The 27,774-nt window shown below is 47.5% G+C and overlaps 3 protein-coding genes across 3 annotated transcripts; 1 reads left to right on the top strand and 2 right to left on the bottom strand.

Annotated features, from left to right (window-relative positions):
• Positions 1–6: 6 nt before the first annotated feature.
• On the bottom strand, positions 7–5,517 carry nwd1 (NACHT and WD repeat domain containing 1; the record flags this gene model as incomplete). Its single annotated transcript, XM_047587978.1, has 6 exons — positions 5,126–5,517; positions 4,578–4,663; positions 4,382–4,498; positions 2,931–3,285; positions 923–2,213; positions 7–121 (listed from the first exon to the last, which is right to left on the bottom strand). Coding segments are annotated over exons 1-6 (2,097 nt in total), but the record flags the coding sequence as incomplete, so codon positions are not given.
• Positions 5,518–10,111: 4,594 nt separating this feature from the next.
• Positions 10,112–19,204, bottom strand: thop1 (thimet oligopeptidase 1). Its single transcript, XM_047587979.1, has 14 exons — positions 19,091–19,204; positions 17,396–17,602; positions 16,008–16,156; positions 15,421–15,528; positions 14,891–14,993; positions 14,651–14,808; positions 14,242–14,377; positions 13,860–14,002; positions 13,532–13,755; positions 13,122–13,323; positions 12,852–13,038; positions 12,095–12,223; positions 10,596–10,732; positions 10,112–10,469 (listed from the first exon to the last, which is right to left on the bottom strand). The coding sequence occupies exons 1-14, from the start codon at positions 19,101–19,103 to the stop codon at positions 10,308–10,310; spliced, it is 2,058 nt and encodes a 685-aa protein (XP_047443935.1). The 5' UTR covers positions 19,104–19,204; the 3' UTR covers positions 10,112–10,307.
• Positions 19,205–20,271: 1,067 nt separating this feature from the next.
• sgta (small glutamine rich tetratricopeptide repeat co-chaperone alpha) lies at positions 20,272–26,738 on the top strand. Its single transcript, XM_047587988.1, has 12 exons — positions 20,272–20,429; positions 21,511–21,637; positions 22,084–22,187; positions 22,497–22,587; positions 23,081–23,180; positions 23,552–23,656; positions 24,659–24,794; positions 25,387–25,449; positions 25,536–25,573; positions 25,648–25,860; positions 26,063–26,184; positions 26,290–26,738. The coding sequence occupies exons 2-11, from the start codon at positions 21,538–21,540 to the stop codon at positions 26,172–26,174; spliced, it is 1,062 nt and encodes a 353-aa protein (XP_047443944.1). The 5' UTR covers positions 20,272–20,429; positions 21,511–21,537; the 3' UTR covers positions 26,175–26,184; positions 26,290–26,738.
• Positions 26,739–27,774: the final 1,036 nt, after the last annotated feature.

Below are 27,774 nucleotides of genomic sequence, written 5' to 3'. Positions count from 1 at the left end.
GAGGAGGGGGGGCAGCCGGATCATGGAGGGGGTGGGAGGGAGCGTGTACCTGTACACCTCACACATGACATCATCATCCAGAGACATGACATCACGCAGCTCCGCCTCCAGCAAACCCTCCCTGTGGAGACGACAACTTATTATAATTAGGGCTCGTTAACGTTAATTAATCATCATCTGATTAACGTGATTAATGAAGCGTCTGCAGCAGAACGTCAGAATGTGTCTCAGTTTGTCCAAGTAGCGTTAGCGTTAGCACCAGCTGATCCGGTAGTGACAGGCAGCAGAACCAACCCATAAAGATGGAAGACGCTAAACAGCACGTTGGTCCTCTCCATGGGACATTTGAGGACAAAGAAACCAAGAGGGACCAGTGGAGACACATAAAGTATCATCACACTCTGCAGGAAGGAGTTTTCTTTCCAGCTTCAAACAGCACATGAACCAAGCCAAGCATACGTTAGCCGGGGATTCTGCTAGCACTTGGGCTAACGCGGCTAACAGCTGGAGACAAACCAAGACAAACCAAGACAAAGACAAGCTGCCAATGCTGCTGCTAATATGTGTCCACTCCTGCAGCCACTGTTCACTGGGAGACACTGTTCTCAATAAGAAGCGTCAGCTCTGCTCTGGTTGGACAATGTCCACAAGTTAGTTTGTCTCCATAGCAACAGGGACACATTCTTGTGGACACATGGTGGACAAAGAAAGACGTTCAGTGCAGATTTATTCTCTTGTTCCTGTTTGATCATCAACAATGAAACGAATCAACAGAGATTAAACATGAAGGAGATTTAATCTGATTGATCTGATTAAACATTTAATGGTTTATTCTTATTATTCAGATCAGAAGGAGACAAACTGAACGTGTGAATGTGAGGTGAGATGTTTGTACTGTTGCCACGGTAACGTGTGATGTCACCTTGCCAAAGCGATGTATCCCAAAGCCCCGCCCACCAGCTCCTTCCCATGTTTCTCTTCCAGCATCAGGAAGAGCTGTGACATCACTTCCTGTGTGGTGGCGCCCAGGAGCAGCTGTGTCCGTGGTGTGGAGGACGTCCATCGTTTGGCGTTGGACAGGATGAGGTGGAGGTGGAGGGGACAGCCGCTCTGCTCCACGCTCTGCAGGACGGCGTCGCTCTGCTCCGACGTCAACGTTCTCCGCGACGCTCGCAGGTACGACTCCATGACGAGGACGACTTCATCCCGGGTCAAACGCTCCACCTCAAAGAAACTCGCCACTGTCTCCAGCTTCATCCGCACGCTGGCGAACGCCTCGCTGTGCGTGTCCATGGACACCACCAGGTGGACGTTGGGGGGGACGGCGGCGGGGAGCCAGCGCAGCTTGTGGGCGTGATGTTGGTCTGAGAGCTGGTCCACCGAGTCCAGGATGATGAGGAGGGTGTTCCCCTTCTGGGAAACCTCTGCCAGGACGTTCCTGAAGAACCGGACCAGCTCCAGGTGGGAGTTAACCGTCAGAGAGGAGGGCGGGGCCAGACCCCAGGCCAGACACACCTGGAGGCAGACGCTTCGGAGGACCTGGTCCACGTCGGGCCTGTGAGGGTGGCGAGCTGCCAGCGGCCTGAAGGCCACCACCGCCCCGGGGTCCAGGACGCCCCTCATCTCCTGGGCCAGTCTGCAGAGCAGAGCCGTCTTCCCCATCCCAGCGGCCCCGTGCACCACCAGGGGGCGGTGGTGGGCGGGGCCGGACTCCCACATGGCGAGGCAGAGCTTTCCCAGGAGGCCCTCCCGGCCGTGGAGGCCTCCGCTCCGCTGGGCGCTCACACCGTCTTCCACCAGCCACTCGGACTCCTCCTCCCGCCCCCCGTCAACGCTGCCCCACGTCCTCCCGCGACGTCCGTCCACGTCCACGGCCGCCGCGATCCGAGCCTTCATCTGGGACACGAACTGCTCACAGACGCTGTCCAGGTACTGAGCGTGCTCCCTGCGCGCCGGGTCGACGCTTCCTTTCTGCAGCTCCACACAGTGCAGGCTGAGGATCTTCTGGGAGGAGTCGTACAGTCGAGCCTTGAGGCCCGTGAGGAGGCGCTGCGCCTCCACGTCCAGGAGCCCGTTGGCCGTCACGTCCAGGAGCTTGGCGAGACGCTTGGGACCGTCCCTCACCCTCTGACGAGGAACCTCCCGGACAAAGACCAGAGAGGACGACTCGCTGCCGACCTTCCACAAGCCCTCCTCAAACTCCTGCTCCGTGACTGTGGAGAGAAGATCGGAGAGATTCACTGACCCCTGGAGGACACGGGAGAAACTACAAGTATATAAATAAAATGGAAGGAGAGATGACGCAATACAAGACGCTCCAGGACGTCACGTCTGGACAGAAAAATACTGGTATTAGGTTGATAATAGGTTGATGTAAGTTTGGCCACAGAAACACAAATACCTGTTCAGTAAAATATCAAAAGGATTAATATGTTATCTGATTTAAAACACAAACTCATTCAGTTTAAAAAAACAAAGGAAGAATTTAGAGATCCAACAAATCCATTAGTTAAAATGCTGAAAGAAGATCATAGAAGATCATAGAAGATCATAGAAGATCATAGAAGATGACAGTATTTGAAGCTCATAAAAAAACATCACCAATCAACATTCAGAAAAGATTTGAGAGAATAATTTAAATAATTTAAATTAATTAATTTAATTAAAAAAAGAGACATGAGTGGTTGTTTGTCTCTGAGTTAGTCCTGAGATGGAGACATGTCCAGGGTGGACCCCCCCGACATGGACGTCTCCAGGGACATTTGAACTAGAAGCTGGATGAAAAATCTAAAAATATGAACAGAGCGAGTGTGAGACAGTGTCTCCATACGTTACGGTTCTTTTTATGTTTCTTCTGTATTAAATAATAAAAAGTCAAACATAAACATGTGTCCACAGGCTGTTACAGGGGACGTCCTCCTGGTCCTGACCTGACGTGTAGAAGACTCTTTTCTGTCCACTGGTGATGTCTCCGTCCTCCTCGGCCCGAGTGGCTGCAGATCGCAGGACGTCCAGCAGCTGGTTCTCGGTGTCCCTCCAGGACAGGACGTCCCTGTCGTGCTCCCGTCCGCTCTCAGGTCGAAGGTCGGCGTAGTGGGGGAAGTGAGCCGTGATTGGCTGAAGGACGTAGGAGGGCGGGGCCGCGTTGGCGTCTCTGAGGAACCAGCGACTCAGCAGCTGGAGGACGTCCTGGTTCTCAGACAGTTTGGACAGAAGGACCTGGAAGAGTTTCTCTGGGACGACGCGAGGGAGAGCGCGGTGTCCATAACGGTTCCCCAGGAGAGCCTTCATCAGGAGGAGGCGGGGGGGGGGGGGGGGGGGGGGGGAGGAGGGAGGGGGGGGAGGAGGAGGGGGGGGAGGAGGAGGAGGAGGGAGGAGGAGGGAGGGGAGGGGGGAGGAGGAGGAGGGGGAGGGGGGAGGAGGAGGGGGAGGAGAAGGAGGGAGGGGAGGAGGGAGGAGGAGGGGGAGGGAGAGGGGGAGGAGGAGGAGAAGGGGGAGGAGGAAGGGGAGGAGGAGGAGGAGGGGGAGGGGGAGGAGGAGAAGGGGAGGAGAAGGAGGAGGAGCTGAGTCTCAGGAGAAAATCACAACGTGTTATTTATCTTTGGGATTCAGGGTTTAACTCTTTAAATATAATATAATCACATTAACATCATCGTTTGGCTTCATAATTAATAACTTTCCTTAATTTAAAGAATTAATGTCTGTTGTTGTTCTACATAAAAGTTTTTACACCAAATGTTCTACAAGAATATGAACTTAGAAACGACATAAAGACACAACAGTCAGTGGACTGAAGGTCTGAAGGTCTGAAGGTCTGAAGGTCTGAAGGTCTGAAGGTCTGACTGAAGGTCTGAAGGTCTGAAGGTCTGAAGGTCTGAAGGTCTGAAGGTCTGAAGGTCTGAAGGTCTGAAGGTCTGAAGGTCTGAAGGTCTGACTGAAGGTCTGAAGGTCTGAAGGTCTGAAGGTCTGATTGAAGGTCTGACTGGAGGTGAGCAGTCATGTAGCAGGCGTCCAAACAAACAAAGAACCAGAAACTTTTTTAACTGTAATAATTAAATAGTGAGAGGGTTCATTTAATCTGAGCTTTAGACTGAATCCACCTGAAGCCCCCAGAACCTGGACCCCCTTTCCACCAGACACAGCCTGGTTCTAGTTCGGTTCTTAGCTGGTTCCAACTGGAGCCGGTTTGAGTTGTTTTATCAGAGGAGCACAAAATCTAACATGGTCCAGAGTCCATGGACTCCGGACCCTGGACCCCGGACCCCGGACCCCGGACCCTGGACCCTGGACTCTGGACTCCAGACTCCGGACTCCGGACTCCAGACTCCGGACTCCGGACCCTGGACCCTGGGTCCGTCTCATTGGAAGCTGAGAGACTCACAACGAAGGCCGGACCAGCTGAGACCCTCTGGCAGGTCTGGATCTCCTGCAGGAAGATCTCACAGGCCTCGTGGTCTCCAGACGGGACGCTTCGAATCCCCCAGCGCAGGTCCACCGCCTGGACAGAAGACAGAAGAGGACGAGAGGATGAGTCCGCCTACATGTCCCCCCCCCCGGCATGTTCAGGACGGACTGACCTCAAACACCAGCCCCAGACCACGGCAGAAGGTCTGGATCTCTGGGTAGGACTTCTCCAGCAGAGCCCTCCTCTCACTGCTCATGTCTGACCACAGGGGACAGGACCAGGGTCAGATACTTCATTCAGTCTCAACCATGTCCCCATGTCCCCATGTCTCCATGTCCTCATGTCATATGTCTCCCTCCATGTTTCCATGTCCCCATGTCTCCATGTCCTCATGTCCTCATGTCTCCCTCCATGTTTCCATGTCCCCATGTCTCCCTCCATGTTTCCATGTCCCCATGTCTCTATTGTTATTTGACGTGTTTCATCTTGTTGCAGCTGCTCCAATAGAAACTATCTGTCCATCTGTCCGTCCTGAGCTCTCCTTGTCTCCTTGTCTCCTTGTCTCCTTGTACAGTAGAAACACGGTCACTAACTAATTAAAGCAGCAGCTCGTGACTTTAAACTTTTCCTCCTGAACACGTTTTAAATAATAATTCAGTGTTTGCTCTAATAATAATATAATAATAATAATGAACCAGTCTCTGTCTTCATGTCTCTGACCTGTGAACGTGGAGCTGATAAACACTCGGATCATGTTGGACTTTGTCTTGGTCCTCTGACGTCCGTCCATCCGTCCAGGCAGGACGTCCTCCGGACTTAATCCTCCTCCTCCTGGTGCTCGACTTTCGGCCATCGTCCTCTCGTCTCCAGTCGTCCTCTCGTCTCCAGTCGTCTCCAGTCGTCCTCTTGTCTCCAGTCGTCCTCTCGTCTCCTCCCGTCTCCTCCTGTCTCAGCTGTCTTGAAGCCTGTTTGTCTCCTCTGAGAGTTTCCTGCTCCATGACGACTGGAAGCAGGAGGAGCAACAGCTCTGCTTCAACAACTTCTCTGCTTCATCAACTTCACTGCGTCTGTCTCACATTAAAACTCACGTCTCAGCACATAACAAGTTTAGAGAGAACGTCTCCCTGCAGAACGAGAACGAGAACGAGAACAAGAACGAGAACGAGAACAAGAACAAGTATGAGAACAAGAATGAGAACAAGAACGAGAACTAGAACGAGAACGAGAACGAGAAGAACGCCTCTAGAATCTATAGTCGAGCAGAAATCAAATATATAATATAATATAATTTATCCCATCGTTAACATTGATGAAATCAACTTTTAAATCCAAACCAAAGACAAGACACTGCTGATATAATAATATTCCTTTTATTAATAATATCACTTTATCCAAACAGCTAAACTGAGCTGTTAGCTGCTAATGCTAATGACTCCATTTAGTGTTAGTTCGGTTTAATGAATATGCAGATTATTCAGAGCAGACAGTGATTTAAGATCTAATAATAATAGAAAATAAAGATGTTGCTTCTTTATTTATAATAAAACTCTAAAACCATATTTTGACGTGAACAACTTTAGTTTTAAAAAATGCAAAAACAAATAATTACTGAAAGTGTTAAATAGCAGAAACTAAACTGTTTCTGTGAATCATGGAATGACTCTTTTTCAGTGCACATTCATTTTCTTTGGTTCATATCTGAACACATCAGACATCACACAGATGGTACGTTTTAGATGGAACGTAGAGTGGACTGGTACCGGCTGGTACCCGGGTCTGCAGGTACTGGATCAGGGGTCGTATCCTGGACCTGGTCCCTGAAAACCTCCCATGATGCCTTTCTCCTGGTGACGGTCACGTTTCTCCAGTTCATGGCTTCAGGTTTCATTTAGCTTCTCTCTGGTTGAGTCCTCATTTAAACAGGACGTGTTGTTAATGAGTAGATCACCAGCTCCACATCAGTCTATCATCCTGCCGCTCCACTTATCTGGGATCTTAGTGAACCAGGACATTAGCGACGTGTTAGCGACGCGTTAGCGACGCGTTAGCAACCTTTAGCCAAAGAGTCTGTGTGTCAGCAACATCAGTCTGATAGTTGTGTTTGTAACGATTTCTCCTGGAGGCAGAAGATAATTAAACCCAGTGGAATAATTAAACGTTTCAAGATCGTTACCAACATGTTTTTATATTAATGAACCAACTTCTGTGGCTCAGTGTGAAGGAGGGATGATGGATGGAGGGATGAAGATGGATGGATGGATGGATGAGGGATGGATGGTTCGTTGGTTCGTTGGTTGGATGGATGGATGGATGTTTGGATGGATGGATGGATGTTTGGATGGATGGATGGTTCGTTGGTTCGTTGGTTGGATGGATGGATGGATGGTTGGATGGATGGATGGATGGATGAGTGATGGATGATGGATGAGCGATGGATGATGGATGAATGGATGGTTGGATGTTTGGATGGATGGATGGTTCGTTGGTTCGTTGGTTGGATGGATGGATGGATGGTTGGATGGATGGATGGATGGATGGTTCGTTGGTTCGTTGGTTGGATGGATGGATGGATGGATGGATGGATGGATGGTTGGATGGATGGATGATGGATGGATGGATGGAGTGTTTGAGTGTTTACCGGGTGGAGTCCTGAGGAGACGCAGGCAAACAGCTGCAGCTTCGCTCCACCTGAGGACGTCCTCCACCTGTGGACGTCCTCCACCTGTGGACGTCCTCCACCTCCAGGAACAAATTAGTTAACCTCCCATCGCTACATTCAGGGAAGTATGAACATGTTCATGAACATGTCGGAGCTATTGACCGTCTATGGATGGATGTAGGGATGGATGGATGGATGGATGGACGGATGGATGGATGGACGGATGGACGGATGGATGAGGGATGGATGGATGGATGGATGGACGGATGGATGGATGGACGGATGGAGGGATGGATGGATGGATGGATGGACGGATGGATGGATGGATGGATGGATGGATGGATGGATGGATGGATGGACGGATGGATGGATGGATGGATGGACGGATGGATGGATGGATGGATGGACGGATGGATGAGGGAGGGATGGATGGATGGATGATGGATGGATGGACGGACGGATGGAGGGATGGATGGATGAGGGAGGGAGGGATGGATGGATGGATGGATGGACGGACGGATGGATGGATGGATGGACGGATGGAGGGATGGATGGATGGATGGATGGATGGACGGATGGATGGATGGATGGATGGATGGAGGGATGGATGGATGGAGGGATGGATGGATGGACGGATGGAGGGATGGATGGATGGATGGATGGATGGATGGTACTTTGCTCAGAGACTCTTACAAACCTCCAGCACATGTTCAGGCATCAAACTAACACTTTACAGGCCTGGACATAAAAACCCCTCAGAGCTCCACCTGTGGACGTCCTCCACATGTGGACGTCCTCCACATGTGGACCTCCTCCACCTCCAGGAACAAATTAGTTAACCTCCCATCATCCCTCACATTCAGGGCAAAGTAACTGAACCATGTTCATGAACATGTCGGAGCTCATTCACCGTCTCGTCTCTTTTTAAAGACTCTCTGAGGTTTAGTTCTTTAATCACGGTTAGAAAAGAACAGGTTCTTGGGTTGAACCTGAATTAGGTTGAGTCCTATAATGACTTTTATCAGTGAAACCAGAGGAAAATGACATATTGCATCATGCAGCATTTATTCAAACACTGGAGTCCAGAGCTGTGATTGGTTCATGAAGCTGCTGCTGCCACATGAACCAGGAATAAGAGAAGGTTTAAACTTAAATCATATTTATATCATATTTAGACGACGTGAAAGAATCATTTATCAGTCATGACTCAGCTTCGTCTGGTTCATGGAAAAACCTCCTGAAAACAAACAGCGAAGCCTCAGGTTCAGTTGTTTTTCTGTTTGTTCTGCTCTTCTGTCTTCAGGCGGTTTTATTTTTAATGGCGAACTCTCTGAGGACGTCACGCGTCTCTGAGGACGTCACGCGTCTCTGAGGACGTCACAGTCAACACGAGGCAGCAGCTTTCACCACTAATTACTGTTTAGACTGAACACACCTGTTTCTTTTTCTCCTGAATGCGTTGGTTTATTCAGCTGTAACTGGACCGAGTCTGATCCAGGATCAGGTTTATCCAGAGACATATACATGAGACAGTCTGACCAACTCAAACCAGGCGCCATGTTTGATTCTACAGTTTATGTTGAAATAAATGTCTTATTTCCACCATTAACGTTCCTATAAATGTTATTAATATGTAAAAGGTCCTCACTTAAATATCCAGCGTCTATTTCCTTTAAATATCGTAAATTAGCTGTAAAATCACCTCATCAGTCATGGAGCTGTGTTTAGCTTCTCCTCAGCCTCCGTGTTCATACATCACCGTTAAAAGGTTCAAATTACTCAGAAAAATTATAACTAAAACTTAGGCTCACTGTTATTAGTATAATCATTAGTGTTAGCATTATAACATTAGCACGCTAGCCATAACAACTTAGTAGTTACCGAGTCAGTTAAATGTGTCTACATGGACATAAATTACATGAACATGTGGGTTTCACAGTATATATGACGTTAGCTGCTATTTTTCTGAGCCTTTAGTCTAGATAACTAGCTAGCATAGAGCTAGCGTAAGGCTAGCATGAGGTTAGCATAGAGCTAGCATAAGGCTAGCATAAGGCTAGGCTAACTTCAGACTTCATTCATGTGTAAAGTGGTGTTTCTGAGATCAAGGTTCACATTAATGATGGTGTGACTTTATTTTTCTATATAAAATCTTAACAAACGTCAAACAGAGACATTGACATTTACCTCATCACATAATAGAGAGAAACCAGCTGACGTCCAGTTCTTCCTTTTAATCTTCTGCTCCATAACTTTCTCTGTTTTTGTTCACTGGGGAAACGGTGGAGTTTCCTCCGTGTTTTCAGGCTGAGCACTGTGGCATATTTTACCTTTTAATACAACTTTATTCTGTTATTGTCACTTCTCTGTGGGTGAATATGGGTTAGATGGATCCAACATGGCGCCCATGAAACACGTGACCAGCTCAGAACCAATCAGCATAGAGGGACAGATCAGACGCTCCGTCCCCTGGTTGGACAGACTCTCTGTAATATATGGCTCTGTATTTAATGGGGCAACACTGACCCCTACAGGCAGAGACAGGAACTACAGACACACTGACCCCTACTGTTAGAGACAGGAACTACAGACACACTGACCCCTACAGGCAGAGACAGGAACTACAGACACACTGACCCCTACAGGCAGAGACAGGAACTACAGACACACTGACCCCTACAGGCAGAGACAGGAACTACAGACACACTGTCCCCTACAGGCAGAGACAGGAACTACAGACACACTGACCCCTACAGGCAGAGACAGGAACTACAGACACACTGACCCCTACAGGCAGAGACAGGAACTACAGACACACTGACCCCGACTGTTAGAGACAGGAACTACAGACACACTGACCCCTACAGGCAGAGACAGGAACTACAGACACACTGACCCCTACAGGCAGAGACAGGAACTACAGACACACTGACCCCTACAGGCAGAGACAGGAACTACAGACACACTGTCCCCTACAGGCAGAGACAGGAACTACAGACACACTGACCCCTACAGGCAGAGACAGGAACTACAGACACACTGACCTCTACTGTTGGAGACAACTCTTTTATTTTGAAAGGAACAGGGCTGGTCCAAGTCTGTTGTAGCTTTATTGACAATTTTTCAGACACTCCATCATTCACCTCAGATCATTTTATTCAGGAGCCAGGTTCCCCCCCATGTCTGTAACGTTTTGTAGTTTTCTAGAAAACCTCAGTCCATGTGTGAGTCGGTCAGAGTCGGTCAGCAGGGACACGGGGTGCTGGCGTCCAGCTCCACCGTCAGTCCTTTACTCAGCAGGAACGCTTCCTGTTTGGGTTCCCGGCCAAGAAACTTCCTCAGCATCTCAGAGGCGTCCTCAGAGCCGCCGGGACGCAGGATGAACTTCCTGTAGTCCAGACCCACCTGGAGACACAAACAAGAGACACAGCCTGTAGAGGACAACTTCCACTTTCTACTGGATAACATGAGATAATGTTTTAAACATGTTTACAGGAACATTCTCCGTTTGTTTCCTGTGTATTTTCAGACCTTAGGGTTCATGATTCCCTCCTGTTTGAAGCGAGCGTAGAACATGTCCATGGAGAAGACCTCGCTCCACAGGTAACCGTAGTACTGAGCATCGTAGCCGCCGGCCAAGTGGCCAAAGGTCGCGGGCATGTTGGTTCCTGCAGGACCGAAGGAGAGGTCAAAGGTCAGGGGTTAAAGTGAATCTGGCTCCAAAATGCTACTGATTCACTACAGGAGGCAACGTTCACACAATTCAACCTTTGGACGTTTTATTTCTCCTGGACGTCATCACATTCTACCATTGAGCTCATTATACGATCCAGAAGAAGATGGAGATTTACACATGGAACTCCCCAGGACCACAGCCACCAAGGCTACATGCTACATAGCAATGCTAAGCTACCAGCCACCAAGGCTACATGCTACACAGCAATGCTAAGCTACCAGCCACCAAGGCTACATGCTACATAGCAATGCTAAGCTAATGGCCACCAAGGCTACATGCTACATAGCAATGCTAAGCTACCAGCCACCAAGGCTACATGCTACACAGCAATGCTAAGCTACCAGCCACCAAGGCTACATGCTACATAGCAATGCTAAGCTAATGGCCACCAAGGCTACATGCTACATAGCAATGCTAAGCTACCAGCCACCAAGGCTACATGCTACATAGCAATGCTACGCTACCAGCCACCAAGGCTACATGCTACATAGCAATGCTAAGCTACCAGCCACCAAGGCTACATGCTACATAGCAATGCTAAGCTACCAGCCACCAAGGCTACATGCTACATAGCAATGCTAAGCTACCAGCCACCAAGGCTACATGCTACATAGCAATGCTAAGCTACCAGCCACCAAGGCTACATGCTACATAGCAATGCTAAGCTACCAGCCACCAAGGCTACATGCTACATAGCAATGCTAAGCTACCAGCCACCAAGGCTACATGCTACATAGCAATGCTAAGCTACCAGCCACCAAGGCTAAATGCTTCATATCAATGCTAAGCTACCAGCCACCAAGGCTACATGCTACATAGCAATGCTAAACTAACAGCCACCAAGGCTACATGCTACATAGCAATGCTAAGCTACCAGCCACCAAGGCTACATGCTACATAGCAATGCTAAGCTACCAGCCACCAAGGCTACATGCTACATAGCAATGCTAAGCTACCAGCCACCAAGGCTAAATGCTTCATATCAATGCTAAGCTACCAGCCACCAAGGCTACATGCTACATAGCAATGCTAAACTAACAGCCACCAAGGCTACACGCTACATAGCAATGCTAAGCTAACAGTCACCAAGGCTACATGCTACATATCAATGCTAAGCTAACTGTCACTACTAGATGGCTGCATTGTGTGTATTATCTGTAGTAGCACCATTAGACCACTAGATGGAGACTAAAGGTTCAGATTCTATGAGTCCAGTCTCCATGTGGTTCATAGCTGACGTAGAATCATGAGGACAGACTCTAAAGGAGCCAGAGGACGATAAAATCTGCTTGACCTGAGGACGCTGGGATTCCCAGGATGTCCTGGCAGAGACGTCCATACTCCTCCGCCGGGTCAACTCCGGTCCTGGTGTGAAGAGCTTGATCCACTTTGGCCAGAACGATCTGCCTCAGGTTGAAGAGGCCTGAAGCAGAGAGACCAGAGTCATTAAGGACAAAAATCTGCTATAAAAACTGAACTGATTAATATTAGTTTCTGATTTTTTCAGGATAAATCTCTTAAAACACTCCAGGACTTTGATCAATTAAAGTCACAGTTGGTTTTAACACAAAAAAAGCACCAGATTTAAAAATGACTCCTAGAAATGTCCCATTATAACCACATTATTAACCCGTCAGACGTGACACAACATTAACAGTCACTCTGTCGTATCAGGGCTCATTTCCCTGTTATTTCCCTGTTACAGGGCGTAAGCATGAAACGTGTTGTGCTTGTGTTACTGAGGTTAATGAGTTCAGGCAGTGAAGGAATCAAACTGGGATTTAAAACATTAAAATCTTAATATAGGAATTGTTGGTAGATTTGTAAAGTGATGAAGTGGTTTAACAGATTTATGCAGAAAAACATTTTTTTGTCTGACGAGTTAATAAAGATATAAACTTTGAGTATTTTCCTGAATTTTATCTTTTTTTGCCACTTCATGTCTGATCGAGGTTTGATTTAAGTTTTTATTGTTATTTATTAGTTTCAGATGTTTCAGGACGGAGGCAGCAGGAACCTGCAGTTCCCGTGTGTCCCTGCGGGGGGCGTACCGGTGTTGGCGAGCCGGGACTTGATGAGTTTGTCGAGCAGGTCGTCGGGGATGGCGCTGCCGCTCTTGTAGTGCTTGGACATCCTCTTCAGAGGCTCCTTCTCCCAGACCCAGTTCTCCAGCATCTGGGACGGCGCCTCCACGAAGTCCCGCTCCACATGAGTCCCGCTGAACATGGCGTAGTCGGCCTGAGGACCCAGAACAGCATTAGAACCAGGACCAGACCTGCACAGACCCCCCCCCCCGGTCAGGACCTGGACCACGGTCTGACCTCGGCGCAGAGCTGGTGCATGACGTGGCCGAACTCGTGGAAGTACGTCTCCACCTCGTCGTGCTGCAGCAGCGACGGAGCGTCGGCCGTGGGTTTGGAGAAGTTGGCCACCATGGCCGCCACCGACATCTGGCGCGAGCCGTCAGGGAGGAGGCAGCCGGGCTGGAGGCCGAAGCAGGCGGCGTGGCCATACTTCCCCTCCCTGCAGGAGGAGGAGGAGGAGGAGGAGGAGGAGGCGCAGCAATATGTTAAAACTGAGACTTTACACTAACAGGAAATATTCTGAAATATTGTCTCTGAAACGACGAGGAGGAGAAATATATGACGTTATTCTAGATATCCTGAAATGTTCCTAAATAAAGTTTATCTATTCGTGGCGGCGTTGCCACGGTAACGGGCCTGGTTCTGACCGGGGGTAGAGGTCCAGGTAGAACTGGCCGACCGTCCGGCCGCTGCTTCGGTCCTTCACGCCGTACAGGACCACGTCAGGGTGCCAGACCGGAGCCCCCTCCACCAGGTCGAAGGTCAGACCCAGCAGGTCCTGGTAGATGTCCAGGAGACCCTGGGTCACCACCTCCATGGGGAAGAACTCCTTCAGCTGGTTCTGGTCCACAGCGTACTGGGTCTCCTCCACCTGGAGCAGGAGGAGCAAGAGGAGGACAAGTGTTCATCATCTTCGTCCCCACCAGGCGGCGGTACCAGGGAGGTGGGGGGGGGGGGGGGGGGGGGGGTCCTGACCTGAGTCATGAAGTAGCGCGTGTCCCAGGCGTGAAGCTGTCCATCAAAAGGAAAACCTCTGCTCTGGCACTCCTTCTCCTTCAGCCGCAGGATGACGGCTCGCTCTTCTTCCCCCAGAGGCTTCAGCTTACGGGACAGCTCCTCTGCAACACACAGCCAATCACAGAGCAGCTTCAGACACCTGGCCAGCCAATCACAGAGCAGCTTCAGACACCTGGCCAGCCAATCACAGAGCAGCTCTAAACATCTGGGCCATGTCGTTGGACCCAGACTCCCGGGGTGAGGGGGGTCTGGTCTGGTCCGGTCTGGTCTGGTCTGGTCTGGTCTGGTCTGGTCCTACCTGGTTCACCTTTGTACCTGATGAAGCGGCCCAGTGACTCACCCAGGAAGCCGGCCACCATCTTGCCGGACTTGGCCATGTTCATCTCCAGGACGAAGTCTGCGTGGGTGGAGAAACCCAGGAGGGAACTCTTCTGGGCCCGAAGCTGCACCAGCTCCTTCAGGATCCTCGAGTTTTCCTGCAACCAGCACAGATCAGAGATCAGAGATGACAGGTCAGACCAGGACCAGGACCAGGACCAGGATCAGGACCAGGACCAGGACCAGGATCAGGACCAGGATCAGGACCAGGACCAGGACCAGGATCAGGATCAGGACCAGGACCAGGATCAGGATCAGGATCAGGATCAGGATCAGGACCAGGATCAGGACCAGGACCAGGACCAGGATCAGGATCAGGATCAGGATCAGGACCAGGACCAGGACCAGGAGGGGACCGGATCTAGTCTCACCTCCTTGCAGCGGGAGTTAAAGGCCTCCTCCAGTTTCCGTCGAGTCTCTGGGACGAAGCATTTCTTCATGGTGGGGAAGTAGTGAGGATACTTCAGGGTCACCTTCAGCTTCTCTCCGTCCTTCTCCAGGGAGCTGAGGAAATCCTCCGGGAGGCCACCTGGGAAAATCACACCGTCACCAACCAAACCAGATCCTACAAACCCACCGTCACCATGTAAACGGGCTAAAGCAGGACAGACCCAGCTGGTCTCTGGTGAAGCTCAGGGTGGTGGTGTCCTCGTTCAGGTTCTTGTTGAAATCGATGGACAGGTTGCTGAGCTTCTTCTTGATGCTCTTGATCTCCTGTAACAGAAGGAGGATCAGGAGGAGGATCAGGAGGAGGAGCAGGAGGAGTCAGATGACAGGAAACTTCACAACGTAAAGAAAGATTCGACTCTGATCATCTGCAGCGGCTCAGGTTTAACCCTCTATAGGAACCAGGAACCACATGAGGTAACGTGGTTCCTGGTTCCTCTCAGTGAGGTTTAGTGTCATGTGGTTTCCATTGAGCCAATCAGAGAAGATCCAGGAAACATCCTCAGGTCTAATCAGGTTCTAATGTGGTCTACAAGGTCCCCCCTCTGACCTGGTTTATTACGAACCAGATATGAGACGTTCATTCATCTGGATTTAACTCAGGAACATTAGAAACATTTATAAAGTTTCACAGAGGTAATAAATTCTCCTCCTGCCCTCAGCTGATACTGATGTTGGTGGTGACCAGATTCACCTCCTGCGTCTCCTTGGGGAGGTGGAGGCCGTTCCTCCGCCCCAGTTTGATCAGTCGCTCCATGTAGCGCTTCGACTCCGAGCTCAGGCTTCCAGCATCAATCTTCTTCTGCAACACAAACACGAGCAGAGACGTAGAAACATTCAGAGAGATGATCAGGAGTTTAAAACCCTCCGACATTCTTCTGGTCTCCAACATTCACAATCAATGTTTCCAAGGTTGTTGGTTCAGATCCTGAAGAACCAGGAAATAAACTAAGGAGAAACAACTTGTTCAAGGCTCTGATCTACACTCAAGAATCAGAACAAGAAGAAATGTTTGGGTTTCTATCCTTCAATGTGTAGCATAAACTGTATAAAGATGCTCCCCCTGGTGGCTGGAGGCTGCAGTACAGGTCATAAGCTCAAACTTAAAATTAAAATACATGTCAAATCATTTATTTCAAGGATGGCTTTTGTCATTTTAGGTAGTCAATATAATGTTGATCAATGTTCAAGTGTCAGTATTGTTAGAGTCCTGACAACGTATTCGTCCAGATTTTAAATCCTAAACTAAACCTGATCTCACACATTTAAATCGTGTCTCACCTCCAGAGCGACAATCCTCTGGTAGACGTCCTCCCTCATGCTCATCTCCACGTCAAACTCGGACAGACGCTTGTCAGCCTCGGTGCTCGCCGCTCGCACGTCCTTACAGGACGACACGTGCTGCGGGAAGTCCAACATGTTCCTCTGGACTGAGACGTGAGGGGCGGGGCCAACAGAGGAGAGGGGCGGAGCCAGATGGGAATATGGGCGGGGACAGAAGGAGGTTTAAATCAAACAGATGTGATGATAAGTTTTATCAACAGTTATGTTTTTATTCATTTTGAGTGAAGAAATAAAAAGAGCTGGAAGGGTTCCTGTTTAAAATATATATATATATATATATAAATATAAATAAAATAACTAATGGTGTTTAACTGAGCTGCATCTCTTTCTCCAAGGTTTAGGTCCAATATTATATTATATTATATTATATTATATTATATTATATTATATTATATTATATTATATTATATTCCAGATGATGTTTCTAAGACACGCCCCCCTCTAGTGAGGCTTGAATCTGATTGGTCGGCTCTGGTCACATGATGCAGTCTCAGCAGCCTGACGGGCTCTTACATCACAAGTTACAGACTCTGGGATTTAGTTTGATTCTGGTCTTTGTTCCGTCTCTTGTCTCGTCCTGAAGGATGTTTAATAAGTCAAAGTGTGGACAGATGTTAGGGACAGATGTTGGGGACAGATGTTAGGGACAGATGTTAGGGACAGATGTTAGGGAGCAAAGTGGAGACGTCTCTGACCCATTCACCCATTAACTCCACCATTAATGTGTTCATCTGCTTTAAATACAGACTCTAATATAGAGTTTTATTATCCAGTACAAAGTGGAAATTGTCCTCTGACCTGCAGCAGAGACACAACTATGTACAGGACATTAGAGGACAACACATTTAGTTTGTTTGTCCCATGTGAATGGGGGGGGGGGGGGGGGGGGTAATATCAGAACCACAGGACCAGGTCCCAGGTAGAACTAATCCCATGAGAATAGGGTTTTATGTGGAACTGCTGACGGGTGCTGGCTCAGAGCTTCACTGAGAGACGGACACAGCACAGAAAGATGTGGAGGGGATTAAACCTCAGCACAGGGATCCTGACTGGGGTTTAGTCCCTTTACAGACACAACGTCCATTTAAACGGACACGTCCAACAAGGAGAGACAGAATAAAACTCATTACCATACATCACATAGTTTAAACATTATCTGATTTAACTACAGACCAGACACATATACAGGACATGTCCCGTTAACTGTCCACAGAATACACATGGACATATTTATGGTCTTATTCACTGTCCTTTCATATGCTTTCATTAAAGGGGACCTGGTTTTAAGGGGACCTGGTTTTAAGGGGACCTGGTTGGACACTGACCCGTGTACTCCACCTCCACGTCAGCCAGTGTTTTCAGGGTGTTGTCCACGGAGACGGCGTCCAGGTCCACAGCTCCGACCTGGTCGTAAACCTTCTTGGTGCTGGAGATGAGCTCCTCCGACAGCTGGAGGATCTGATCCGGGCCCAGGTCCCAGCGGAGACGGTTCTCAGAGGAGACCGGCACCGGGCTGCCGAACACCACCTCACCTGGACAAAACCAGACAGGTTAGAGGACGGGTCAGGGGACGGGTTAGAGGACAGATCAGAGGACGGGTTAGAGGACGGGTCAGAGGACGGGTTAAAGGACGGGTCAGAGGACGGGTTAAAGGACGGGTCAGAGGACGGGTCAGGGGACGGGTCAGGGGACGGGTCAGGGGACAGGTTAAAGGACGGGTCAGGGGACAGGTTAAAGGACGGGTTAGAGGACAGGTCAGGGGACAGGACAGGGGACAGGTTAAAGGACAGGTCAGGGGACACGTCAGAGGACAGGTCAGGGGACAGGTTAAAGGACAGGTTAGAGGACAGGTTAAAAGACAGGTTAAAGGACGGGTCAGGGGACAGGTCAGGGGACGGGTTAGGGGACAGGTTAAAGGACGGGTTAAAGGACAGGTTAGAGGACAGGTCAGGGGAAAGGTTAAAGGACGGGTCAGGGGACAGGTTAAAGGACGGGTCAGGGGACAGGTTAGAGGACAGGTCAGGGGACAGGTCAGGGGACAGGTCAGGGGACAGGTTAGAGGACAGGTTAGAGGACGGGTCAGGGGACAGGTGTGACAATATTATGAAACCAGGACATCAGAGGACTGAACAGATTGTGGGACAGGTAACGGACAGAGGGGACAGGTAATGGACAGAGAGTGACAATATTATGACGAGGGACATAACAGAGGGACGAAACAGAGGGGACAGGTAACGGACAGAGGGGACAGGTAATGGACAGAGGGGACAGGTAACGGACAGAGGGGACAGGTAATGGACAGAGGGGACAGGTAACGGACAGAGGGGACAGGTAACGGACAGAGGGGACAGGTAACTAGTACCGGAACCGGTTCAATAGGAGCTAGCTTAGTTACCGTTATCGGTAGCTTGCTCCGAGCTAACATAATAGCATAGCTAGCATCTTATATTTATAATTCATTAATACATGTTATATAATTATAAATACACGATACACATTCATTATATTTGTTATAAATGTATAAATATACATGTGTAGGTTGTAAAACTAGCTACATTCACTAGTCACTAGTTAGCTCCGAGTAGCGGGACCGGTCCGTTAAACTCTTTAGGAGCTAGTTTGCTCCGAGTTAGCACCGATTCATTCAAATCTCCAGGAGCTAGTTAGCTCCGAGCTAGCATCGGGACCGGTTCATTAAACCTTCTAGAAACTAGTTAGCTCCGAGCTAACACTGTGATCAGTGCATCACTAGTTAGCTCCGAGCTAACACTGTGATCAGTGCATCACTAGTTAGCTCCGAGCTAACACCAGGGTCGGTTCATCACTAGTTAGCTCCGAGCTAGCACCGGGACGGTGCATCACTAGTTAGCACTGTGCTAGCAGCGGGACCGGTCCGTTAAACTCTCTAGAGGCTAGTTAGCTCCGAGCTCGCGCTGGCGTGTAACGTGAATGAAAGCTGCCGTGGATTTATCCCGTTAAACGTTCGGGACGGTGAAAAGCTTCCTCCCGCTAACACTCACCTGTCGGCCCCATGGTTCTCAGTCAGGATCAATACAGGTTGTAGTCCGTGTGGTCGAAATGACAGGCTCAGCATGAAAGAGGCTGCGGAAGAAGAACTACACTTCCGATCAGGCATGTCACGAGAAGAAAAGAACTTTTTATTCATAGATGTGTAAACACGTGTCTTATATTTATAAATACGTTTAGGCTGTAAAATAAAAAATGTATTGATATATTTGTCAGATTTAAATTTCAATAATTAAACATGAAAACAGATTTCATATTTTCATTCATCAGTTATCTTTAATTGTCTTGCAAACAAATAAAATGTGAAATCAATAAAAATCATATTCCTCATTTTGTACATATTTCAGATTAATTATTTATTTAAGCATATATTATTCGTATTTATTTATAAATATTTATTTGTTTATTTTATAAACACGTGAATGAATAAATAATGTCAAACCAAACCTAATCTGTTATTATTAAATATTATTATATGTACATAACATATCAATGCTTTGCTGACATATTTATATTAACTGTGTATATTTATATTTATTTGTATTAATTGTATATATTTATCGTCTTTATTCATTTCTTATTTGCTCTTGCTTGTCACGCACTGAGGACTTTTAACTGATTTATGGCAGAATGATGCAGAACAACAGATGTTATTGAAACATCAGGAAAATCAGCTACTGTTAAAATTACATTTCTGATCAAATACAGGCAAAAGATGTACAGAATGAGTGAAAAATCTATAGATTTATGATTGTTTAATTATTACTGAAAGAGGGATGTATTAATTGGTTAAATTTAATTTATTTATTTGCATTTTTTAGTTACATCTGAACAAAACTGCGAAGACCCCCAGTGCTCCACTTCCCTGGTTGTTGGAATTATTCGAGCAGACCTGCATCCATAAAGCCATGTCCATCATCTCCCACCATCCCTCCCATCACATCTTCTCCCCCTGCCCTCAGGGAGAAGATGTGCAATCAGCTGTAGAACATCCAAGAAGATGAACAGCTTCTTTCCTCAGATGGTCAGGATCATCAACGGACTGTGTCCCCTCCCTAAACAAACACCGTCACTCGCCCCCTCCGACAGTTAAACCACGGACGAGAAACAATATTTCAACAATGATGTGACGATAAAAATAACCTTGAATCTTTTATTCTGAAGGCGAGTTTGATTGACGCTCAATCCATGACGTCACCACAGCGGCGCCTCCAGATGACGACATAACTCTGCGACAAGCTTTATTAGCTAGCTAGCTAGTGACGGCTTCTCGTAGCTAACGTCAACTCTCCGTTACCGGGACCGTCCGCAGGTGGAATACGGAGACAGCAGGTAGGATGACGGTGTTACTGTGTCCTCGTGTCGGAATCGTTCCATGTGGCCGTTTTATAGGAACGGCAGCACCGAGGAAATCAGCGGAGAGCTAGCAGCTAGCCCTTAGCACCGTGTGGAGGTTGTGGCGAACACGTCACTCCAGACTCTGTTCAAAAGTCGCCCAACGCAGGGTGTTTTTTCTTCTGACACAAATCAGGCGCAGGTTGGAGCACAAGTGAAGGCATTTCATGACCTGCAAAGAGCCACTCTTTAATTCGGCGTAGCTCACATTCTCCAAATAACTCTAGGGTTAAAACGATTGGAGTTTTTATTGGCAGATTCGCCCTTTGCTGTCACATTATTCCCACATACGGTGTGTATGGAGAAAAGTGTAAACCTGTAGTGCATGTTGAATTCAGCTGAGATGATTTGCTGCCTTATGAGTCAACAAAAGACACGTTTCATAAAAGATGTCAGAGGACTGAGGTCAAACATCCATCCAGCCGCCGTTAACCCTGAATAGGGCTCATTCAAATGTTTAGATGTTATCGGAGGACGTCTGAACAACGTTTTACTTATGTGAAGTCATTCCAAATTTCCTGTATTAATTTTAGATGAATGAATCTCCCATATCTGGTTCCTGGTCCTTAAACTAATGTAAACATGTATTTGTCACATTAGAACATCAGAGTTGATTCTGACACTTGTCAACATCATCACATTAGAAACATGAGGACACTTGTTCTTCTTCATGGTTCCTGATAAACCAGGAACCATGAGATGAAGTTACCACGTCCTGGACCCATGAAGGGTTAAACCAGCAACATTTTGCCTGGAGCTTCGTGGAGATGAGTTAATGTTCATCATGTGTTAAGCAGCTAACATGAGTCAAGTTCAAAGCTACGTCTCCATGGATTTAAGTGGTGGAAAAAGTTACTTATAGGTTATTATTGTGTCACTGGTCCAGTCCCTTTAGATCAAACTGGGATTGAATGTGTTTGACCCGTTGTTCTAGAATATTCCACATGCTAGAGGCTAAAGGCTAAAGGCTACATGCTACATGCTAAGCTGCTGATGTGAGCTGTGTTGTTGTTTCCAGGGCGTCGAGGTCTGATTCTCCGTCACCATGACAGACAACAAGCGCCTCGCCTTCTCCATCATCCAGTTCCTCCACGACCAGCTCCAGTCCGGGGGTCTGTCCTCAGGAGCTCAGGAGAGTCTGGAGGGTGAGAAATGTTCACGCCTGTTTCCACGGAGACAGTGTCACATACATGTGTTTTCTGGGACCGTGTGATAACTTATCCTACACAATTTACAGACAACAACTGCATGTTGATGACGTAGCTCCCCTGTAATGATCTCATGTTTATGGAGGAAGGAGGTGAAGACGACACGGAGTCTAAACGGCTCCTCAGCGGGAACATGGAGCCGGTTCAGAGATCAGGAGGTGGAACAAACTAATGTCTGAGGACAGAAACACACATTTATTCACCACCTGAACAACAACCACAAGGAGAACGACCAGAGCCAGTGCTCCTCCACCTCCTCCCCCACCTCCTCCTCCTGCTCCTCCAGCGGGTGTGAGGTTCTGTCTCTAAACCGTGTGTTGGTTGGAGGAGGCCCGGTTGGTTTGTCCTGTGTCTCCTGCTGACCTCCTCTTGTCCTCCTCCAGTTGCCGTCCAGTGTCTGGAGACGGCGTTCGAAGTTTCCACTGACGACCAGAGTCTCGCCGTCCCCATGACGTTACCGGAGATCTTTAACTCCGTCACAGCCAAGGTAGAGTCCAGAGTCCACACGTTCCCTCCATCCTGCTCCTTTTTCCGTAATTTAAATCACTTCTGACCGTTTCATCATCAGCTGATCCAGGGCTGGATTTATTAAAGAGCTATTTAGGTAGTCAACAAACAAACATGAAGGACTTGACATAAACTTTATTTATATTTTTTGGGGTTTTAAATAGCTGAGGTCCAGTTGACCCCGGTGATAAAGAAATGTTTAAATTCAAGGGTAATATTCTCTAGTAATAGAGTCAAATCTCCTAATGGGAGATTGGAGAGTCAGTGACTTTGTGTTTGTTTCCAACAGTTTCCGGCTCAGTCGCAGGTCAACAACAACTCCAGCCCGACCTCCCCGACCGAGGAGCAGAGAGCCGAGGCCGAGAGACTGAAGAGCGACGGTGAGTCTCTACAAACACCACAGAGCTCACATGTTCTCCAGAGGTTCTAGTGAAACAGAACCAGGTCCTCTCTCCATCTGGACATTAGGATCAAACCAAAGAACCCAAAGTTCCTCCACGTTGGGTTTTTACCTCTTAAAGTGAATCTGGCTCCAAAATGCTACTGATTCACTACAGGAGGCAACGTTCACACAATTCAACCTTTGGACATTTTATTTCTCCTGGACGTCATCACATTCTACCATTGAGCTCATTATACGATCCAGAAGACGATGGATGTTTCCTCCGACTTTATCTCTGGTTCCATCATGGAGAGAGCAGCTTCTAGCTTCTAATGACACCCAGCATGTTAGGGTGGAGCAGAGAGGATTGTGGGAAATGTTCCGTTCCATTTTCTCTGATTTTTGTAACTGAAATATTTAAAGTAAGAAGAAACAAACTCACATCTATCAGCAGATTTAGAGCCGGTGTTTTGATTTGTTCTCGTCTGCAGGTAACGACCAGATGAAGGTGGAGAACTTCGCAGCAGCGGTTGAGTTTTACTCCAAGGCCATCGCCATCAACCCTCAGAACGCCGTCTACTACTGCAACAGGTCAGTCTGAGGAAACACGGAGCCACATGTCCACATGTCACTCGTGTTTTTAACGAAGAAAATGACACGTAGAAATCCTGCTGAAACACCACTGATCGAATCAGAGACGAAGCTTCTTTTGATTCAAGTTTGTTCCTCAAACGTTTTTGTGTAAAACCTTTTATCAGCGACATTAAATCCAGGAAGAGGTTCAGATGGTTCAGGTGGTTCAGATGGTTCAGATGGTTCCCTCCGTACGACCTGGTTCTAGTTCTGGTTCTGCTCCAGGTTCCTTCCTGCTGCATCAGGCTGGATTTTGTAAAGAGTCTTGAGAGCGTTTGTTGTGTTATTGACGCCGTATAAATGTGCTGATGAACGTTTGCTGTGTGCAGAGCTGCAGCCTACAGTAAACTGGGGAACTACGCTGGAGCCGTGCAGGACTGTGAACAGGCCATCAACATCGACCCCAACTACAGCAAAGCCTACGGACGCATGGGGTAAACACACATGTTTCTGTCTTTAAAGGGAACTTCCATCCACACAAAGTCCAATAAACACGGCCCAACAACTTAATGACTCATCTCAGTGGCTCCAGCTGAAAGAAACGACCAAAAAGACCCAAAATCAAAAGATTTCAATGAACCCAACAGTGAGTCAGTCTGTTTCTTCTACGAGCATCTCAACCTCAAACCGACCAGACGACAGAATCTGGATCCGCCATCGAGATTCAGACGAGAACTCAACAAAGACCCACAAGTCTAGAACAGATGCTAATAGAGATGCTAATAGGGATGCTAACGGTTGCCATGGCAGCACTGAAGGCTCTCAGTGGTCCAGGTTCATGGTTTATTCTGAGAAAACACATCTGAGTCAAACACCTCTGGACCTGTTGTGTTTCTAGAAGATGTTTTTCTCATTAGAAACAGAATCAGAACAACTCTCCACCAGACAAACTAGACTACGAACATCAGGCTACATATCAATGCTAAGCTAACTTTAACTACTTGATATCTGTACTGTGTTTATTATTTGTAGCGCCACCATTAGTCCATGAGATGTAAAGCACAGGACCATGAAAATGTCTGAACCTGAGACTCTGGACTCAGGTGGTTCAAAGTTAATGGAGACGAACTATGAACCACAAACAAACTCATTTCACTGTCCTGGTTTTTACCGGGACAAGACTTCGTGACGCCCTGGACTCATATTTTAACAAAACAAGTTTTTTTCTGTAAAAAAAAAAAAGTGACATCTGTGGAGTTACAGGTCAAATATCAATCAGCCAAGAATAGTCACAGTTACCAGGATCCTAGAAGATGTTTCAGGTCGATCTACAGATCAGATTTACTCTATTTATTAGAAGAAAAACTAACATTTAATCCAGCGTTTACACGGATGTGAATGAATAACGAGTTAGATATGAAGACGTGGCAGCTTCCTGACACAGTATAAGAGCTAAAGTCCTGTAGAGACATTAGATGCGTCTCTTTGTGTTGCAGTTTGGCTCTGGCCAGTCTCAACAAACACACAGAGGCCGTCAGCTACTACAAGAAAGCGCTGGAGCTCGACCCCGACAACGACACCTACAAAACCAACCTGAAGATCGCAGAGGAGAAGATGGACACGTCCAGTCCGGTAAGACCAGACCAGACCGGACCGGACCAGACCAGACCACATCAGATCAGACCACATCAGACCAGACCAGATCAGATCAGATCAGACAAGACCAGATCAGACCCGATCAGACCCGATCAGACCCGATCAGACCAGACCAGACCAGATCAGACCAGACCAGACCAGATCAGACCAGACCAGACCAGATCAGACCAGATCAGACCAGATCAGCGACAGACCAGACCACATCAGACCAGACCACATCAGACCAGACCAGACCAGACCAGATCAGACCAGACCAGACCAGACCAGACCAGCGACAGACCAGACCAGACCAGACCACATCAGACCAGACCTGACCAGACCTGACCAGACCAGACCAGACCAGACCAGATCAAATCAAATCAGATCAGACCAGACCAGACCAGACCCGATCAGACCCGATCAGACCAGACCAGATCAGACCAGACCAGACCAGACCAGATCAGATCAGACCAGATCAGATCAGACCAGACCAGACCAGACCAGACCAGACCAGACCAGATAAGACCAGACCTGAGGACAGGTGGGTGTAGCCGTGCTGTGATTGGTTTGATGTGATTGTGTCCCTCAGACTGCAGGAATGGGCGGAGTGGATCTGGCCGGTTTGCTCAGTAACCCCGGCTTCATGAACATGGTGAGTTGTGACAGAAACGATAAAGCTGTGAGCGGGAACCAGTAGCTCCCTCCAGTGGTAAAGCGTTGGTGTGTTTGTGTCTGCAGGCGTCGTCTCTGATGAACAACCCTCAGGTCCAGCAGCTGTAAGTCGCCTCCATCAGCTGCTGCTGCTGCTGCTGCTCTGGTTGTTCCAAGCTAATTCTTTTCTGTCTTCCAGGATGTCAGGGATGATGTCTGGAGCTTATGGTGGGGTAGGAGGAGGAGGAGCTGGGGGAGGAGCTGGAGGAGGAGCTGGTGGAGGCCCCGGCGTAGGAGGAGGTCTAGCAGGAGGTCTGGGAGGAGGTCTAGGAGGAGGTCTGGGAGGAGGTCTAGGAGGAGGACCGGCTGCTGCTGCTCCAGGAGCTGGAGATTTATCTGGACTGATCCAGGCGTAAGTATCCGAGGCTTCAGATGGAAGCTGATGTTGTTGTTGTTGTTGTTGTTGTTGTTGTTGTTGTTGTTGTTGTTGTTGTTGTTGATGTTGATGTTGATGTTGTTGTTGTTGTTGTTGTTGTTGATGTTGTTGTTGATGTTGATGTTGTTGTTGTTGTTGTTGTTGTTGTTGATGTTGTGTTTCTCTTGTTGTGTGTCAGAGGTCAGCAGTTCGCTCAGCAGATGCAGCAGCAGAACCCTGAACTCATCGAACAGCTGAGGAGTCAAATCCGCAACCGGACGCCGAGCGCCGGCAACGAGGAGCAGCCGTGACGCTGCCACGGTAAAAATGATGATTCAATGAGACTTTAAATGGTTTGGTTCAACAGAAACAATGATCCAGTAATTGACTTGATGTAAAGTGTTTTCTGCATCTCGTCTGTTTCAGGTTGGACGTGTTGGTGTCACTGTTTTTTTTTCTTTCTGGTCTGGATCATAATAACTCAAAGGACTAAAAGGAAGCCGTGTTTTTCCATCACTGAATAGTTTGTGCATGAGAGCGATGGAGGCGAAACGCTTCCTTCAGGAGCCACGTCACCAAAAACTCCGCCCACTTCCTGCAGCTCTGTGTGGTCTTTTCGGGGGAGACATCAAACCCACGATGAAGCTGCACCAGGAGCCAGAAACGTCCCCTAAAAACCACACAGTCTAACTTCACATGCATTTAGTTGCTCCTTTTATCTGAGCGTGTGCGAGAGAACGAGTGTCAGATTAATTTAGTGTAAATGAACAAATATCTCCTCGGCCACATGGAGTCGTGAGGAGCGTCAACGTTTTCCTCCTCCTGTCTGATTCCACTGTCAAACAGAATGTATTAAAGCCTCCAGTTTAAATAGCCACTGGCTCCGTCTGTCTCTGATGGTGAAATGTGTTTAATATCAGCTTCATGCAGCTTAATGTCATTTAAAGTCAGATATTTTGGTTTAACGGGGCTTTAGTGGCAGTTAAACATCAAACTTTGGTTAACTTTTCACTTTCATAATGATGAGTTAATGCTGAGTTAATGATGAGTTAATGCTGCATTAATGATGAGTTAATAAGTAAATGATGAGTTAATGCTGCATTAATGATGAGTTAATGATGAATTTATGAGTTAATGCTGCGTTAATAAGTTAATGATGAGTTAATGCTGCATTAATGATGAGTTAATGCTGCGTTAATGAGTTAATGATGAGTTAATGCTGCGTTAATGATGAGTTAATGCTGCGTTAATGAGTTAATGATGAGTTAATGCTGCGTTAATGAGTTAATGATGAGTTAATGCTGCGTTAATGAGTTAATGATGAGTTAATGCTGCGTTAATGATGAGTTAATAAGTTAATGATGAGTTAATGCTGCATTAATAAGTTAACGATTAGTTAATGCTGCGTTAATGCGTTAATGATGAGTTAATGCTGCGTTAATGATGAGTTAATGCTGCGTTAATAAGTTAATGATGAGTTAATGAGTTAATGCTGCGTTAATGATGAGTTAATGCTGCGTTAATGATGAGTTAATGCTGCGTTAATAAGTTAATGATGAGTTAATGAGTTAATGCTGCGTTAATGATGAGTTAATGCTGCGTTAATGATGAGTTAATGATGATGAGTTAATGCTGCGTTAATGATGAGTTAATGATGAATTTATGAGTTAATGCTGCGTTAATGAGTTAATGATGAGTTAATGCTGCGTTAATGATGAGTTAATGATGAATTTATGAGTTAATGCTGCGTTAATGAGTTAATGATGAGTTAATGCTGCGTTAATGAGTTAACGATGAGTTAATGATGAGTTAATGATGAGTTAATGCTGCGTTAATGATGAGTTAATGCTGCGTTAATGAGTTAATGATGAGTTAATGATGAGTTAATGCTGCGTTAATGATGAGTTAATG

The sequence above is a fragment of the Mugil cephalus genome, chromosome 6, assembly GCF_022458985.1.
Source record: "Mugil cephalus isolate CIBA_MC_2020 chromosome 6, CIBA_Mcephalus_1.1, whole genome shotgun sequence".
NCBI lineage: Eukaryota > Metazoa > Chordata > Actinopteri > Mugiliformes > Mugilidae > Mugil > Mugil cephalus.
This window is presented reverse-complemented; position numbering and strand designations above follow the sequence as displayed.

Bases quoted from the DNA above. Each gene is read 5' to 3' on its own strand.
- thop1 (XM_047587979.1), bottom strand. The intron at 15,529-16,007 runs GTGAGACACGAT...TTTGTGTTGCAG, and splicing joins AGAGGATTGTCGCTCTGGAG to AAGAAGATTGATGCTGGAAG. The intron at 14,809-14,890 runs GTCTGTCCTGCT...TGATTTTCCCAG, and splicing joins CTTCACCAGAGACCAGCTGG to GTGGCCTCCCGGAGGATTTC.
- sgta (XM_047587988.1), top strand. From the start codon at position 21,538: ATGACAGACAACAAGCGCCTCGCCTTCTCCATCATCCAGTTCCTCCAC. The intron at 22,188-22,496 runs GTAGAGTCCAGA...TGTTTCCAACAG, and splicing joins TTAACTCCGTCACAGCCAAG to TTTCCGGCTCAGTCGCAGGT. The intron at 25,861-26,062 runs GTAAGTATCCGA...GTTGTGTGTCAG, and splicing joins TTATCTGGACTGATCCAGGC to AGGTCAGCAGTTCGCTCAGC.